Here is an 18,188-nt window from a genome sequence, read left to right on the forward strand (position 1 = left end):
GACGCAAAGAACTGAAACGTTGGGTAAGCTTTCCCATTCACAAAAGATAAATTATTGGTTACGAGGAAAGAAAAACCCAGAATGGCTACAAAAACATATGATTTGGAAACGAGCTTATTCCATATGGACCAAGCTCTGTTTGAAGAGCTTTGAAACCTGAAACTCAGGAAAGATGTCATGCAAATAAAGGAAGACTCAAATACAAACTATGACAAATCTTTCTAGGATATAGGTACCTGAGATGGGCGACCAGAGCCCCAAAGGCAAAAAGGACATGGGAAATTTACAAAAATACTTTATGAGTGAAACCCATGTAGATACACATGAGATTGCCAAAACTTGATAGGCAAGAGGCTAAGGTTATACACTTGACAAAGGCGACTATCTCAATACGATAAGAAAGCTAGAGACGAATGAGTCGAAAGGAGTAGACCGAATTGAAGTTCAGTTCTGTGCATCAGTAGTCGGAAATGAAGGTTAATAAGAGTTCATGAGAGATATAGTGCTTATACATCACATAAGGGATTTGCTCACAGGTGTTTCTCTTTGAGAGATGCTGAGTGCTTACTGATCATAATCCTCCATCTAATGTTCAACTGATCTGCCTAATTCTTTAAGTATATTTTATCCTCTGAATGTACAGTCATGAGTGAAACAAGATGTGGCTTTGGAAATATACTCGAGACGACATTCGATCATATATTTAGCGATTTAGCTTCTTAGGGGGAGAGAGGTAGGATTTTCTTTGGATCGTCGCGGAGTGTACATGCGTGTAATAGTTGTCAGTCTCTCTTTGGAGGATATGTGTATATGGGAAGATCTGTTCTGATATTTCAAGTCTGCTTATCTACTGAGAAGTTGTCCAAGTTTTGGAATTTGACCTGCATCTCTTAGACTGTCTACAATCCTGAAATACGTTGCCCTCCTGCGAAAAGCTATCACGCAAAATGATTAGATAGCGAGCACGCATGAGTTTTTACTAAATGGAACTTTAAACAAGTGGAGCGTGTAGATTATGTTCGTAAGAAGGGTTCTTCATATAATTGTCTTAAACATCTAAAGAGTTATGAAATTACCCTTTATGTGGCTTTGCCGAATACAGTTGTACCATATTTAATGTATATTCGACAACTCTTTCTTATACGTGGATACATCATAGACATTAGCGAGCAACAATATGATAAACTCCTATTACTCTGTCCATACTTGGTAATTTCATGCCATGAGGAAACTGAAGAACTGAGTTAGCTTAATGTGATAATTAATTATGAATCTTGATTGCAGTGAATTAGCGCAAATCTTATTCAATCATCCGAGATCATGTTATATCTAGGAGGATACCAGAGAATATATTCAATATGCTTTTAGCTGATATTTTGTGAGCTCTTGCTACACGTAGTATAAAGTCATGACCAATCCCAGTAAAAATCGTGCAGTAACTTATGGGTTCTAGCATATAACTTAATGAACTGGTCGCTTAACATGCGGACATTTTGTGGACGACTATGAGCTTTTCACTTGGTCACACCAACACCAGAATGAAAGTTTTAATAGTATCCCGAACCCCATTTGAGAATGGATAGTCAAAGCATTTTTTAACGTCATCTTAAAGCTTCTTCGACCAAGTACTTGGCCTCATTATCTTCCGATTTGGTAATTGAAGAGCTCCATATGAGCAGCTGTTAAACCAGTATTTATAAGGTGCTCCAATCACGATGATTAGAGTTTTTCCATCCTTTCCATCCTTTCACCATCGAAACGTTTTCCCGCTTGAGGTCTTGTATGTATTCCTTGTATTTTGCGTCCTCTGAGGTCCAGTGTCACCCTTCTTCTCTCCTTCTCAGTTCATCTTTATGTTAGTTATAAATATTGCAGATGTCATAACGGTGTACATCGTTACTGCTCACCAGCAACGCCGAGAGAATTTGTTTCTTCATTCATGTGACTAAATGTCTTTAGGCATTTACTGTTGTCGTCAAATCGAAAAGCTCTTTAAAACAAATCAATGAGAAGACATTATAATACTTCACTATTGAGGCGATGCCTATCTGTAGATTTATATATTGCAGGCTGGCGGTTCATCATTTAATGATGGGAACCTTGCTGAGCGTGATATTGGTATGAGAAGGTGTCATGAAAGTGTTAACAGTATTCGAAATCAATTGACTTTTTTAGTTTTTTCCATCGTCAATCGACTAATCGATTGCCTCACCACTGGTTAAGGTTGAGTTTTTCGTTTAGTCTGAGTGGTTTTGAGGTGCTCTCGTCTTGCTGTCATTTGTCTTCATCGCCATATGTAGGACACCATAGTTCATCATTGTTAATGAGATAAAATGGGTTGCGTTCTACGCCTCCTTGCACAGCTCACGAGACGCAGAACGAATATGCGGGACAGTAAAGCTCTGAAATACAAAGCTTCGGTCTCAGACATGAGAGCGCTGCTTTCAGAGTTTTTGACTTCAATACTATCTCGCAAGCTTCTTTGTCATAATCAGATGAAGACAAATTTCATAGATATTGAAATAGAGACAAAAAGTTATAAATGTTTAACAGCAGGGGGAGAGATTGTAGACGTGAGAATTGCAGCTGGAATGCCTCATAAGTGAGTTTTATATGCTCTCATAAATGAAGAAAACTATTTGAACAATCATAGATTGCGAACTTCTCTTCTGAGGAACATTGAAAGTTCAGTTAGCGAAAGAGTTCTGGTGAGAGGGGAGTGAACGAGCGAAGTGAGGTCCAAGAGTAGAGTTACAACTTCTTTTAGTGCATACCAATGACATTTCCTTTGAAATAGTTGTTGACAAAAGGGAGCGTTGAAGATGAAATCATTTCCATATGTACAGTGTCCTATGGTAATTGGTTAGTTGATACAGTGAGGGTCAAAATACTAATGTCACAGGCTATTTCATGGAAGTTTAATAGTAATGGTTCGAGTAGAAGGATAGAGTCCTGTGCCGTATGCAGTCAATTCATGATGTGGTCTGTGCACAAGACGTTCCTGTCATAGCAAACTCATTAGGTAAACTGGGTTCGCATTAGTCCTCATAATTTGAACCAGACATGCAAGTTCGAGACTTGTTGACTTTCAAAAGAGAGCCTGAAGAACGACGAGGCAGCGGCAGTGGGGCGAAGAGCTGTGGAGTTGACTTGAGTGGTTTAGGTAAGATAAGAGAGGTTGCGAGGACAGCTATAAGAGAACTCAGAGCTAAAAATATACATATGATGCTTACTCGTCATTTTTAGCGTCATGAGACTTTGGTTTGTCTGCTTTTTTGATTGTAAATCATATATTATTCTAGTTTATGTCATAATGAGTAACAGAAATATTATTTGTTAGTGTTTGGATAAAACTTGGCACCTAATCATATAGATTGTTGTTGCGATTTATGATAGATGAGTTGTATTACTTTTGATAGAGAGTTTTGGATTAGATAGTACAATTGCTTTAATTGCTAACATTTTCAAAGCAAATATCTTTGTAAAGTTTTTGTAATGACTGACGTTTGCGAATCATTAAAGCTGCAAACCTGGTGCAGAGCGTCTGATTATTCTTATCTTCTAATGATCGATTTATTTCTTTACTATTATTATCTCAATTACATAGTCGTGACTAGTGTTTTGTAACAGTTGATTCTCGTGTTGTAATAGTCAATGGAACATCTGTTAGCCGCTGTAGTTCTGAGTACTCCTTCTCAAGGTCTCCTGTTAAATTATGGTTTACTATAGATTTGTCAGTGTCTATATCGTATTTGAGTATTGTTTTGAAGCTCACTAGCATCTGAAGAGGTTAAGGGGTCCTAACGTATACGTCATGAACACGGTTTTGCGGTCTGTAGAAACTTATTGTAGAGGCCTTGTTGATGTTTGCTTATTATACTTGAGATATACAGTCTAACGCTGAGTATATTGTTGTGTCAAGAATGGTTTGTGTCACTTGATCTTGGTTTTTTACTATGTGGTATTCGTTTCTGAAGAATTTCTCCATCGGTGATCCGCTATTAGTCTTAATCCGTAAGTGTAGGGTGCTGTTTGATAGCGTTGGTTTTTAAATTCAACCGACTTAAGTTCTGGTCGTGTCCTCTTTCCAAACACTCTGAACTATAGTTCTTTATGAAATATGGTTGTCTTCGTGATCAATCATCTTTGGATGTTTGGTTTCAATTTGGAACATTAACGGCACCAGCTAGAGATGCATTTGCTCTCGAATTGTCATGAGTAGAAATAAAAAACCTTCTATATGTATGAAAATGAACAATATATACTCGACAGGGGTTTGAATGATAAGTAGCAATGAAACATGATTGTTGGGTTGAATTCACTTGAGACAGGTGCTGGTGTATAAAGGATGTAGAACTACTGAACAAATAGAGCTATAGTGGATAGAAGCAGGAACGATGAACAAAGGTGGAGAGAGGCTCATAAAAATGTTGATGTTCAATCTGATGGCTCGAGGGGTTCAAACATAAGTATGCAGAAAGTCTAATAGAGTTATGGCTCTCAAAAGGTGAAGAAGCCTCTTCCAATTTTAAGATCACAGTCGCTATTTCCTAACTGCAATCCTCAAAAGCTACCCGGATGGGGAGTGGAGAGGAATGAACAGGCAGGAAATATTAAGCAGAAATGGCGAACGAGAGATGCATGGAATTTGTTTACCTCAGCTCAAATTACAGTCTAATATTTAGAAACATATGTTTGGTCGTTCCCAATCGATATTTATTTTGACTTTAAGTCATGGTATTAGTCTGATATGAGACTCTCAAGGTATGATACGAGGAGCAATTGAGAGACTTATATGCTTCCCTAAATTTTCTCTCAAAGAGCCTGACGTTTATCCTGAACGTGTAATGAGGTTCAATTGCATACGTGAGAAACCTTGTAACAGATAAGAAGTCAGTTATGAGACGTTTTTTATGTTTAAAGCCTAAAAAGCCTCCATGTTGCCATAATATTGTCAAGGTTAATATGGTAATGCTGACTTTATTGTATTGAATGTTAGCTAATGGTAGAAGTCAGCTTGACACTAGACGCCTTTACGCAGTCGAATGATCATAACAAAAGCTAAGTAAGGTGTTTGATGGATACTTTTTTGAAGGGGTATTTGAAAATAGTTTTTATAGATGTAGTTTGTAGTCGGTTTCATAATCTGTAACTTCCTGAGTACTTGAACGTAAGTGGGTGTTTTGGTCAATTAATTGCTAGTTTCCATCTCCTCAGAAGTCTTTTTGCATTCCTGGACTGTATAAATTCACGGATGGGGCAAAGTATAGGTTCTCTTACGTCGAATGTAACGTTGAAAGAAACTGTCAATGAGTTCAACTGTCGGAACTTTCCAACGACAGAGGCTTGAACTTTTGACGTAAGAAGTTGTTTCGCTGATTGGAGTCCATCAGAGACTGAAGTTGGCTCGATACAATGATTTGGTCATAATATCAGAGTCAGTTTGCCTAAACGTCTCTATCTGATGAGTATTGATCGAATAGATTAAGATGTCTTACCTGAACCCATCTTTCCACAGATAGAAAATAAACACCGCGTATTTGAAACAGAAGTCATTATCTTTGACTCGAAAAGGTCGAAGAGATGAGAGAACGAGTTAGTTGTGACTCTGTTCCAGTTTCATTCAAATGTCCTCCATCTACGTCATTCAGTTGAATATGCTTTATTGTATCTCCATTTAATAAATGCATCGTCAGAAATATTCAGAACAGTAGCACCGTTAGTCTACACTGAAAGAGTATAGAAGAAAGCGTATGAAACATTGTTATGATGAAACGCAACCCAAACTTCAAGGAAACGTCAGTATAGCCATTATGAAATACCAGACACTGGGTAGAGTAATGTAGGCAGTAGAAAGCTACTTGAAATTGAGAACAGTTCAAAGTAACTTTCCACAGGAGAACAATATTATTGAAAGAACTCTTAATGTTTTGAGGTAATAATGATGAAACAAAGAAGGTCCAAGATGTTTTCTGTTGCTGTGTATGTGAACTTGATATCAAGGAATGACATGAAATTTTTATAAGTACAAAATGCTTCGAAACGGTAGTTGAGAGAACAACTGAACTGCGGAAGGGCAATCCCCATTACGCTTCAGAAGTATCCATCATATAATTTGAAAACAACCTAATAGATTTTAAAGTCATTCTCTGCAAAGAATCAAGTTTTACATTTATATGAACAGATGTATATTCGAATGAAAACTTCAAAGCTATTTGCATGGTTGAGATAATGAACGATGTTGTTATAGAAAATATTAAATTACAGTGACTTCAACGATGTCAATTAGATGACCTCGTGGAATGTTACCATCCGACCGTTTACAGTAGACAGGTTCAGCAGGATCTGCTTACAAGATTGTCAATGAGTGGCTAATTTGGTCTCGCTGAGAATCATTCCTGAGCTTGTATCCCAAACATCCAGTATAAGTGAAATTTGCTGAAATGCTAAGCATGTCTTTCAAACTATCATGTTATTGCGCCGCCAAAGCACTATAGTATAAGCACACCAACTTTTGTCAGGGAATGGGTTATAGACATGAGAAGCTTGTCGAGACGCTTCTTGACTGAAAGATGTTGTGCTACCTTAAAGATGGAAAGACTGGACTCATTATTGAGATGAATTTAAATAGCATATTAAAATTTGGACTTGTTGTCTTGAAGAGTCATATTCATGATGAAATAACTGTTGTAAGAAGATGTTGCAATTGTTCGTAATTTTGAAGCGTATATGATGATTAAGAAATAAGTCTAGTATAATACATGCAAAGCGTGTGAGGGGCTGAAGCCCGTGAGAACGTTAGGTTTCATTGACTTTCTCACAGTAACAGAGAACTTTATAGATAGATATATATTGAGGAGGAGGAGGAGAGTTTTAATCAATAGGTGTAGAGATGGTAGCTTGGGCAGCTTTAGCGGCATATGGGAACAAAAGCAATTTTAAAGCATTGTTTGGAGCACAAAAGCACTTGGAGCTTATGAACCTGCAGTAAAATAAAATGAGTGAGGAAGGGTTTCAAAGACATTAGAGGCAAATGAGAAGGGAGAGTGGGTAGGCTGGGTTGCAAAGAAGTTAGATTTAAATAAAAATAGGGCGGCATATATATTATATAGCATAGCCTATATTTGGGTTGCCGAACTGAGGTGTATATGCTGTTACGGAAAAGGACGACGAGTTTTGCAAATTAACGCAAAAGACATTTAATGACCGAGATGAAAGGTGAACAATTGCATTTAAAATTAGATTCGAATGGGAACTAAAGAATAATGTTTCTTCTCCACCAGTAGTCTTCCCGTATGGTCCCTTGGAATGTATGGGAAACCCTTATGAACGGCGATGATTGGACCCTGTTGACTGGTGTGGAGGAGTAACGTGGTATTCATTAGGACGAAGAAGAAAGACAGGTCAAGTTGGAGACAAGACGTGAAGAAAGCAACGCTAAAAGAACCTAGGAAGAGAGTTATAAAAGCAATGAATTCACAGGGTAGAAAATGAGGGTAGAAATGGAGGTTAGATTCTACCTTCTACCTAAAGTATATTTTTGCGTCTATGTTTTCCAAATACCGTGTGAGGGGTGGTGATGATCATTTATTTGTTTATTTTATTTATATAAATGACGAAAACTATTGAGATAACAAACTAACAAACGGTCATGAGTTCAAAAATTGTTCTTCGTGTCCTTCTCGTGAAATACATTCTATCAGTATTAGCGAGGGAAGAAAGGTGTAAAGTGTAAGTGTTCGAGCGTTTAATGAAGGAATGAAGAATGGGGAAAGTTGCTCTACAGCAGTAACCGATACAAACGTAACGTTTTTCATATTGGCTTTGTCCAAAACTTTACTGAACAGATGTATTTGTGACAGTGACTTTGACCTAATGAAGAAAGTGAGCAGAGATTATTAGCTGGTTATTGAAGCACAGGCAATGGGAGAGTGCAATACTTTTGTAAGTGAGAACGTTTATTTTACACAATGAGTCGTTAGTGGTTGGCGGTTTGGTAAATATTTTAAGGTTAAGTTAGTGTTGTCGTTGTTTGTAAAATATACGTTAACGTTTTGTAAATATTTAAGGTTAAGTGGTGTACGAAGGCGCGCAGTGCCTCAGTAACACGACTTTAGCATACTAATAAACAGGTACTCTGTAACGATAAATGAAACATCTACACCAATATGGTATCAGGTTTTGTTGCTTCATTGGCCGTATAAATGTTTTGAGGGGCTGTCACTTTTGGTTTTTGGAATCTCCCCAAATACTGGTAAAATTCTTCTGAGATTTTATTGTAGGAAACTGAATAAACATTTTGATCCTGTTTAATCGCCAAGACGTCTTTTGGATTCCGCAACTTATATTCTGAAAATTTTGGAGAACATATTGCAAATTTTCAGAGTATATCATCTTTGGTGCGGACCAGGTTCGTTTCCTGTCTTAATGGATGTTTGTAAACTTCTTCTTCACCGTGTTCGGGGTCATGGTCGTCATCATATCTTGCGAAATCAGAGATGTTGTCATACATTAAGCATATCTGTCTCAAAAGTTCTGCTATTTGAAACTGGAACGAAAGATATACAGAACTTTCATCATCTCCTAAAGTCAAGTCTGCTTTCTTAAGTATTTCTTGAATGTATGCAATGAGAACAGAGTACCTTGGAAAATATTCGAACAATATTTCATTAGATGTTGGTTTTGGTGGTTCTTCTGGAGTTTCTGTTGTTTCAGTTCCTTCTGTAGGTTCTGTTGGAGTTTCTTCATCTCTTGACTTCAATGCTCTTGCTCTCAAAGACCTAAATGTTAGAGCACCAGGTTTTACAAAGGACTTTATAAATGCTTTAATAGTTCCTGGTAAGTTATTGTTAGCATTAAGTAAGTTCCTTATGCTTCCATCATGTACGTCCATAGCACTATGTAAAAAATCTATACTTTTCTTGTAGTCAGCAATAGACTGACTGTGATTTTTTAAAGATTTGTCAATACTTTAAGCCAATCTTCATGCATGTCTGATACTGAGCCAAGAATATCATTTGCTTCCTTTAGTGTATTTTGTGCTTCTCGTAAAGTATCCAATCCCGTACGTGCATTGTTTGCTATACGTCTTATAGTATCTATTTGACTCCTTGTTTTCTTGCATCCAACCAGATAAAGTTTTAATAGTATCCGAACCATTTGAAATGAAGTTCAAAGCATTTTTAACGTCATCTAAAACTTCTTCACAAGTACTGCCCATATTTTCCGATTTGGTATTGAAGAACTCCATATGAAGCAGCTGTTAAACCAGTATTTATAAGGTTCCATATCCATGATTTAGCAGTTTTTCCATCCTTTCCATCTTCACCATCCAAACCGTTTTCGCCTTGAGGTCCTTGTATTCCTTGTGGTCCTTGAGGTCCAGTGTCACCCTTCTCTCCTTTCAGTTCATCTTTATGTTCGTTATAATATTCTAATGTCATAAGGTGTACATCATTACTGCTACCAGCAACGCCGAGAATTTGTTTCTCATTCATGACTAAATTCTTTAGGCATTTAATGTTGTCGTCAAATCGAAAGCTCTTTAACAATTCAATGAGAACATTTAATACTTTCACTAATGAGGCATCTACTGTAGAATTTATATATTGCACCGTTCCATCATTTATGATGGGAACTTTACTTATTGTAATGAATGGGTCATAAGTGTTAAAAGTATCGAAATCAATGACTTTTTTAGTTTTTCCATCGTCAATGACTAAATCATTGCCTTCCACTGTTAAAGTTGAGTTTTCGTTTACTAGTTCATGTGCTCTTCTTGCTTCATTTGTTTCATACGCATATGCAGCAATAGTCATATTTTAATGAGAATAAAATGTTGTTCTATTTGCAAAGTACAGACCCAAACGAATACGGGACAGTAAAGCTACAAACAAACTTAGGTCTTCAGAATGAAGCGCTTGCTTTCAGAGTTGTTGACTTCAATACTATCGCAACTTTTGTCATAACAGATGAAACAGATTTCATAGAGATTGAAATAGATGACAAAAGAAGTGTTATAACATTTCCTAACAGAGCTGGGTATAGAATAGATAAAATTGCTGGAGTGTTAAATGCTCTCATAAATGAAGAAACTATTGACAACATAGATGTCGAACTCTCTTCTGAGGAACATTGAAGTTCAGTTATGCGAAGGAGTTTAAGATAACACGAATGAGTCATAGAGTACAACTTCTTTTGGGTGCATACCATATGACATTTCCTTTGAAAAGTGTTGACAAAACGATTGAGATGAAATCTGTTCATATGTATGTTATGGTAATTGTTTATACATTGAGTCTAAAATAGCTAATGTCACAGGTATTTCAGGAGTTAATAGTAAAGGTTCAGTAGAATATAAGTCTTTCTGTTATGCAAGTCAATTCAATGTTCATTCCAAACGTTCCTGTCATAGCAACTCATTTAGGTAAATGGGTTCGCATTAGTCCTCATAATTTGAAAGACATGCAATTCAGACTTGTTGACTTTCAAGGAGAGCCTGTAGAACTGAAGGCACCAGTGCGAATGACTGTTGAAGTTGACTTTTTAGAAAATATTAAATGCAACAGCTTACAAGAGAACTCAGAGCTAAAAATATAAAGTATGAATGTTATGTATTAGGTCATGAACTTTGGTTGTTGCTGTTTGATGAAACAAATGAGTTAGTTATGTCAGTCAAGAGAACAGAAAAATATTGTGTTAGTGAAAACTGCACCCAAGTCAATAAGATTAGGTTTGCATTATGAAGATGAGTTCGATACTGTTGAAGAAGTTTTGGATAGATATTACAAATTGCTAACTTGAAATTTTTTGACTGACGGCGCAAAGCGCCAAGACCGAGTCCTGACTGCTTTAATTTACTAAAACATATTTCAAACAAAGCTTATAGTCAGTAGATAGTTTTGTATACTCGTTCGAATATTTATACTTAAACTCAACTCCTGTAGTTCCTGGTGTTTCAATGATGCGGATGTTACCTATTTTCATGAATAGTGGAGTTTGACCACAGCATTCGATTTCAGGGTCGAGATAGTCAATGACACATTGTTTCCCTGTTATTCGTGATATAACATTTTCAAGGTCCTCCTTTGTTAGAATTATTTGGTTCTTGCTTATAAGATTTGTCAAAAGCTTCTTATCGTCTTTGAGTAAAATTGTTTGGTATAACTGAAGAAGGTAATGGTCTACGTTATCTGAAGGATTTGTTTGAACATTTGTGTAAGGGTTGTCGTTGGCTTCTCTTGAAAGAATTTGGTCCAGTGGTGGATACTCTAACTTAACATCTGATGTAGCGTTAGCGTTTGAAGCTGTGTTTAAATTCACCGACTTAAGTTCTGGTTCTTTTTCTTTCAAACACTCTGAACTATAGTTCTTTATGACAATATTGTTTGTCGTTCGTGAGTCAACATTTGATGTTGGTTCAATTGGAACATTAACGGCACCAGCTAAGATGGATTTGCTTCTCATTTCATATAGAATAAAAACCTTTTATATGTATGAAATGAACAATATACTCGACAAGGGTTTGAATGTAAAGCTAACGAATGAAAATATTGTTGAATTCACTGAGACAGGTGCTGTGTATAAAGATGTAGAACTACTGAACAAAAGAGCTAAGGGAAGAAGCAGGAACATGAACAAAGGGTGGAAGCCTATAAAAATTTATGTCAATGATGGCTCAGGAGGTTCAAACATAAAGTATGCAGAAAGTTATAGAGTTTATGCTCTCAAAGGTGAAAAGCCTTCATTTAAGAACAGCTATTCTAACGCATATCCTCAAAAGCTAACGGATGGGGAAGTGGATGATATGAATGACAGCAAAAATATTAACAGAAATGGCGACAGAGATGCATGGAATTTGTTTACCATCAGTCAATTGAAGGTTAAACTTTAAAACAATGTTGGTCGTTCCCATGGAATATTTTTGACTTTAATGGTATTAGTCATGATATGAATCTCAAGGTATGAACGAGGAGAGATGAGAGACTTATATGCTTCCCAAATTTCTTCAAAAGGTAATGTTATACCTGACTGTTTCCAAATGAGTTCAATATAACGTGAGAAACCTTGAAAGATAACGAAGTCAGTTATGAGACGTTTTATGTTTAAAGCTAAAAACCTCCATGTTTGCATAAGTATTGCTACAGTTAAGTGGTAATGTCTGACTTTAGTAATGATGTTAGCTAATGGTGAGTCTGGTTTTGACACTAAACCTTTTCCGGCGAAGTCGTCACAAACTAATAAAGTGTTTGAAGGATATTTTTTGAAGGGGTATTTTGAAAGTTTTGACAGAATGTAGTTTGTAAGTCGTTTCATATCGTAAACTCCTGAGTATTGACGTAAGTGGTGTTTGTCAATAATTCTTTCCATCTCCTCAGAAGTCTTTTGCATTCCTGACTGTATAAATTCAACGATGGCATAATATTTCCTCTTACGTCGAATGTAACGTTGAAGAAATTCAATGAGTTCACTGTCTGGAACTTTAACGACAGAGGCTTGAACTTTTGACATAAATGTTTTCGCTGTTGAGTCCATAGAGTCTGAAGTTGCTGATATAATGATTTGGTCATAGTAAGAGTCGTTTCCTAAACGCTCTGTTATGAGTATATGACGAATTGATTAAATGTCTTACCTGAACCCATCTTTCCACAATAGAAATAAACACCATTTGAACAGAACTCATAGTCCTTACTGAAAGGAAGAATGAGAGAACTGTTGAGCTTTTCACTGCTTTCATTCATGTCTTCATCTACGTCATGTATTAAATGCTTCATTTTATCTCCATTAAAAATGCAAGTCAGAAATATTCAGAACATAGCACCGAGTCTAACTGACAAGAGTATAAAGATATACTATGAACATGTTATGATGAAACCAACCAAAATTCAAGAAAGTCAGTATACTTATGAATATCCAAGACACTGGGTAGAGTATGTAGGAGGTGAGAAAGCTATTGAAATCAGACAGGTTCGAAGTATTCCAGCAGGAAGAACAATATTATTGAAGAACTTTAATGTTTTGAGTATAATGATGAAACAAAGAAGCAAGATAGTTTCCCTGTTGCTGTGTATGTGAACTTAGATACAGGAGATGACATGAAAGTTTTTAATACAAAGCTTCAAACGGTAGTGAGAGAACAACTGACTGCGGAAGGCATCCATTACCTTCAGAAGTTACCATAGCATATAATTTTGAAACAAACTCAATAGATTTTAAAGTCATCTCTGCAAAGAAGTCAGGTTTTACATTTAATGAAGCAGATGTATATTCGAATGAAAACTTCAAAGCTATTGCATGGTTAGATAATGACGATTGCTTTAAGAAAATATTTAAATCAGTGACTCAACGATGTCAATAGATGACCTTCGTGGAATGTTACCATCGACGTTTACAGTAGAAGGTTCAGCAGGATTGCTTACAAGATTGTCAATTGGTGGTATTTGGTCTCGTGAGAACATTGTTATAAAATCCAGTATAAGTGAATTTGCTGAAGAATCTATATTATGTCTTTCAAACTACATGTATTCGCCGCCGAAGCATTATAGTATAACAAACTTTGTCAGTAAGTTTAACATAAGACTTGTCGAACCTTCTTCAATGAAAGATGTTGTGCTACCTAAAGATGGAAAGGATGGACTCATTATTGAGATGATTTTAATAGCATATTAAATGAGCTTGTTCTTGAAGGTCATTCATGATGAAATAACTGTTGTAGAAGATGTTAGCAATTGTTCAGACATTTTGAAGCGTATAGATGATATAAGAAAGAAGTTAGATAGACCGCAAAGCGGTGAGGGCGAAGCCCGTGAGAACGCTTATGTTTCATTGACTTTCTCCAGTAACGAGAACTTTTATGAGATAATATTGAAGAGAGATGATTTTAATATGGTGTAAATGGTAGCTTGGGCAGCTTTAGGCGCAATGGGAACAAAAGCATTAGCATTTGGAGCAAAAGCACTTGGAGCTTATGACGCAGTAAATAAAATGAGTGGAGGAAGGGTTTCGAAGACATTAGATGCAAATAAAGGGAAGATTGGAGGCTGGGTTGCAAAGAAGTTAAGATTAAATAAAATAGGGCTCATAAATAAAGCATCCAATTTGGTTGCGACTGAGTCAGAAAATGCTTTAGGAAAGGACGATGAGTTTGCAAAACACGCAAAAGACTTTAATGACCAGATGAAAGGTGAAACAATGCATTTAAATAGAGTCGATGGAACTAAAGAAAATGTTTCTTCTCCACCAGTAGTTCTTCCGTATGGTCCCTATGGAATGTATGGAAACCCTTACGAAAGACCATTTGACCCATTGACTGGTGGAAGTAACTGGTATCATTACGGACGAAGAAGAAAGACAGTCAAGTTGGAGACAGACGTGAAGAAAGCAACTAAAAAGAAACCAAGGAAGAGAGTTATAAAGCAATGAATTCAACAGGGTGAAAAACAGGTGAAAAAAGAGGTGAGATCTCACCACTTCACCTAAATTTATTTTTGTGCTATGTTTTCATACGTGTGAGGGTGGTGATATCATTAATTTTTATATAAATGACGAAAACTATTGAGATAACAAACTACAACGGTCATGAGTTCAAGAATTTGTTCTTCGTTCCTCGTGAAAATACATTCTATCAGATACGAGGGAGAAAGGGTAAAGTTAGTTTGAGCGTTTATGAAGGAATGAAGAATGGAAAGTTTATACAAGCATACGATACAAACGGTAAGCGTGTTTCATTAGCTTTGTCAAAACTTACTAACATTTATTTTGACAGTGACTTTGACTCTGACGATTGGAGCGACAGCAGCGATACTGAAGAATATGAAGTATTGTGTAGTTAGTATACAAGTCTCGTGTATGGAGGCACTGCGTTCCTCCATACGCAATACTTGTGAATTTGACACTTTACAAAACCGTTAACGTATTTTTACAACACAAACACAAACACCAACTTAACCTTAAATATTTATAAAAGCCGCCAACCACTTCACCTCACTACTGTAAAAAAATAAACGTTCTCACTTACAGAAGTATTGCAACTCTCCATTGCTGTGCTTCACACAATAGTTCATATTCTTCAGTATCGCTGCTGTCGCTCCAATCGTCAGAGTCAAAGTCACTGTCAAAATAAATGTTAGTAAGTTTTGACAAAGCTAATGAAACACGCTTACCGTTTGTATCGTATGCTTGTATAAACTTTTCCATTCTTCATTCCTTCATAAACGCTCAAACTAACTTTACCCTTTCTCCCTCGTATTCTGATAGAATGTATTTTCACGAGGAACGAAAACAAATTCTTGAACTCATGACCGTTGTAGTTTGTTATCTCAATAGTTTTCGTCATTTATATAAAAATTAATGATATCACCACTCCCACACGTATGAAAACATAGCACAAAAATAAATTTAGGTGAAGTGGTGAGATCTCACCTCTTTTTTCACCTGTTTTTTCACCCTGTTGAATTCATTGCTTTATAACTCTCTTCCTTGGTTTCTTTTTAGTTGCTTTCTTCACGTCTGTCTCCAACTTGACTGTCTTTCTTCTTCGGCCGTAATGATACCAGTTACTTCCACCAGTCAATGGGTCAAATGGTCTTTCGTAAGGGTTTCCATACATTCCATAGGGACCATACGGAAGAACTACTGGTGGAGAAGAAACATTTTCTTTAGTTCCATCGACTCTATTTAAATGCATTGTTTCACATTTCATCTGGTCATTAAAGTCTTTGCGTGTTTTGCAAACTCATCGTCCTTTCCTAAAGCATTTTCTGACTCAGTCGCAACCAAATTGGATGCTTTATTTATGAGCCCTATTTTATTTAATCTTAACTTCTTTGCAACCCAGCCTCCAATCTTCCCTTTATTTGCATCTAATGTCTTCGAAACCCTTCCTCCACTCATTTTATTTACTGCGTCATAAGCTCCAAGTGCTTTTGCTCCAAATGCTAATGCTTTTGTTCCCATTGCGCCTAAAGCTGCCCAAGCTACCATTTACCCCATATTAAAATCATCTCTCTTCAATATTATCTCATAAAAGTTCTCGTTACTGGAGAAAGTCAATGAAACATAAACATTCTCACGGGCTTCGCCCTCACCGCTTTGCGCGTCTATCTAACTTATTTCTTATATCATCTATACGCTTCAAAATGTCTGAACAATTGCTAACATCTTCTACAACAGTTATTTCATCATGAATGACCTTCAAGAAACAAGCTCATTTAATATGCAATTAAAATCATTCAATAATGAGTCCATCCTTTCCATCTTTAGGTAGCACAACATCTTTCATTGAAGAAAGGTTCGACAAGTCTTATGTTAAACTTACTGACAAAGTTTGTTATACTATAATGCTTCGGCGGCGAATACATATAGTTTGAAAGACATAATATAGATTCTTCAGCAAATTCACTTATACTGGATTTTATAAACAATGTTCTCACGAGACCAAATACCACCAATTGACAATCTTGTAAGCAATCCTGCTGAACCTTCTACTGTAAACGTCGATGGTAACATCCACGAAGGTCATCTATTGACATCGTTGAGTCACTGTATTAAATATTTTCTTAAAGCAATCGTCATTATCTAACCATGCAATAGCTTTGAAGTTTTCATTCGAATATACATCTGCTTCATTAAATGTAAAACCTGACTTCTTTGCAGAGATGACTTTAAAATCTATTGAGTTTTTTCAAAATTATATGCTATGGTAACTTCTGAAGGTAATGGATGCCCTTCCGCAGTCAGTTGTTCTCTCACTACCGTTTGAAGCTTTGTATTAAAAACTTTCATGTTCATCTCCTGTATCTAAGTTCACATACACAGCAACAGGGAAACTATCTTGCTTCTTTGTTTCATCATTATACCTCAAAACATTAAAGTTCTTCAATAATATTGTTCTTCCTGCTGGAATACTTCGAACCTGTCTGATTTCAATAGCTTTCTCACCTCCTACATACTCTACCCAGTGTCTTGGATATTCATAAGTATACTGACTTTCTTGAATTTTGGTAGGTTTCATCATAACGTGTTCATAGTATATCTTTATACTCTTGTCAGTTAGACTCGGTGCTATGTTCTGAATATTTCTGACTTGCATTTTTAATGGAGATAAAATGAAGCATTTAATACATGACGTAGATGAAGACATGAATGAAAGCAGTGAAAAGCTCAACAGTTCTCTTATTCTTCCTTTCAGTAAGGACTATGAGTTCTGTTCAAATGGTGTTTATTTCTATTGTGGAAAGATGGGTTCAGGTAAGACATTTAATTTAATTCGTCATATACTCATAATAGAGCGTTTAGGAAACGACTCTTACTATGACCAAATCATTATATCAGCAACTTCAGACTCTATGGACTCAACAGCGAAAACATTTATGTCAAAAGTTCAAGCCTCTGTCGTTAAAGTTCCAGACAGTGAACTCATTGAATTTCTTCAACGTTACATTCGACGTAAGAGAAAATATTATGCTATTGTAGAGTTCATACAGTCAGGAATGCAAAAGACTTCAGAAGAGATGGAAAGAATTATTGACAAACACCACTTACGTCAATACTCAGGAGTTTACGATATGAAACGACTGACAAACTACATTCTATCAAAACTTTCAAAATACCCCTTCAAAAAGTATCCTTCAAACACTCTGCTCGTTTGTGACGACTTCGCCGGAAAAGGTTTAGTGTCAAAAGCAGACTCACCATTAGCTAACATCATAACTAAAGTCAGACATTACCATTTAACTGTAGCAATACTTATGCAAACATGGCGTTTCCTTGCTTTAAACATAAAACGTCTCATAACTGACTTCGTTATCTTTCAAGGTTTCTCACGTTATGACATTGAACTCATTTGGAAACAGTCAGGTATAACATTACCTTTTGAAGAAATTTGGGAAGCATATAAGTCTCTCATCTCTCCTCGTTCATACCTTGAGATTCATATCATGACTAATACCATTAAAGTCAAAAATATTCCATGGGAACGACCAACATTGTTTTAAATCTTATGCTTTAATTGACTGATGGTAAACAAATTCCATGCATCTCTGTCGCCATTTCTGTTAATATTTTTGCTGTCATTCATATCATCCACTTCCCCATCCGTTAGCTTTTGAGGATATGCGTTAGAATAGCTGTTCTTAAATGAAGGCTTTTCACCTTTGAGAGCATAAACTCTATAACTTTCTGCATACTTT

At 36.3% G+C, this 18,188-nt stretch overlaps 3 protein-coding genes and 4 pseudogenes across 7 annotated transcripts, besides 6 other annotated features; 4 read left to right on the plus strand and 3 right to left on the minus strand.

The window, feature by feature from the left end:
- Positions 1-8,105: part of a mobile genetic element that runs on past the window's edge.
- Positions 7,450-8,105: a terminal%2Cinverted (terminal inverted repeat of Maverick transposon ID:TVAGG3_0196300).
- Positions 8,106-9,458: 1,353 nt separating this feature from the next.
- Positions 9,459-14,825: a mobile genetic element.
- On the plus strand, positions 9,836-10,168 carry TVAGG3_0196360 (annotated as a pseudogene). The gene has a single exon. A coding segment is annotated over exon 1 (333 nt).
- TVAGG3_0196370 (uncharacterized protein) lies at positions 10,852-11,466 on the minus strand (the record flags this gene model as incomplete). Its single annotated transcript, XM_051226182.1, has 1 exon — positions 10,852-11,466. The coding sequence occupies one exon, from the start codon at positions 11,464-11,466 to the stop codon at positions 10,852-10,854; it is 615 nt and encodes a 204-aa protein (XP_051111168.1).
- TVAGG3_0196380 lies at positions 11,890-12,740 on the minus strand (annotated as a pseudogene). Its single transcript has one exon. A coding segment is annotated over exon 1 (851 nt).
- TVAGG3_0196390 lies at positions 12,790-13,668 on the plus strand (annotated as a pseudogene). The gene has a single exon. A coding segment is annotated over exon 1 (879 nt).
- Positions 13,984-14,421, plus strand: TVAGG3_0196400 (protein of unknown function, DUF4107 family; the record flags this gene model as incomplete). Its single annotated transcript, XM_051226183.1, has 1 exon — positions 13,984-14,421. One exon carries the CDS (start codon positions 13,984-13,986, stop codon positions 14,419-14,421), a length of 438 nt encoding a protein of 145 aa, XP_051111169.1.
- Positions 14,422-14,824: a terminal%2Cinverted (terminal inverted repeat of Maverick transposon ID:TVAGG3_0196350).
- Positions 14,825-15,454: a terminal%2Cinverted (terminal inverted repeat of Maverick-1A transposon ID:TVAGG3_0196410).
- Positions 14,825-18,188: part of a mobile genetic element that runs on past the window's edge.
- TVAGG3_0196420 lies at positions 15,455-15,981 on the minus strand (annotated as a pseudogene). The gene has a single exon. A coding segment is annotated over exon 1 (527 nt).
- TVAGG3_0196430 (protein of unknown function, DUF4106 family) lies at positions 17,139-17,993 on the plus strand (the record flags this gene model as incomplete). Its single annotated transcript, XM_051226184.1, has 1 exon — positions 17,139-17,993. One exon carries the CDS (start codon positions 17,139-17,141, stop codon positions 17,991-17,993), a length of 855 nt encoding a protein of 284 aa, XP_051111170.1.

Source organism: Trichomonas vaginalis, chromosome IV, assembly GCF_026262505.1.
Source record: "Trichomonas vaginalis G3 chromosome IV, whole genome shotgun sequence".
NCBI classification, from domain to species: Eukaryota; Parabasalia; order Trichomonadida; family Trichomonadidae; genus Trichomonas; species Trichomonas vaginalis.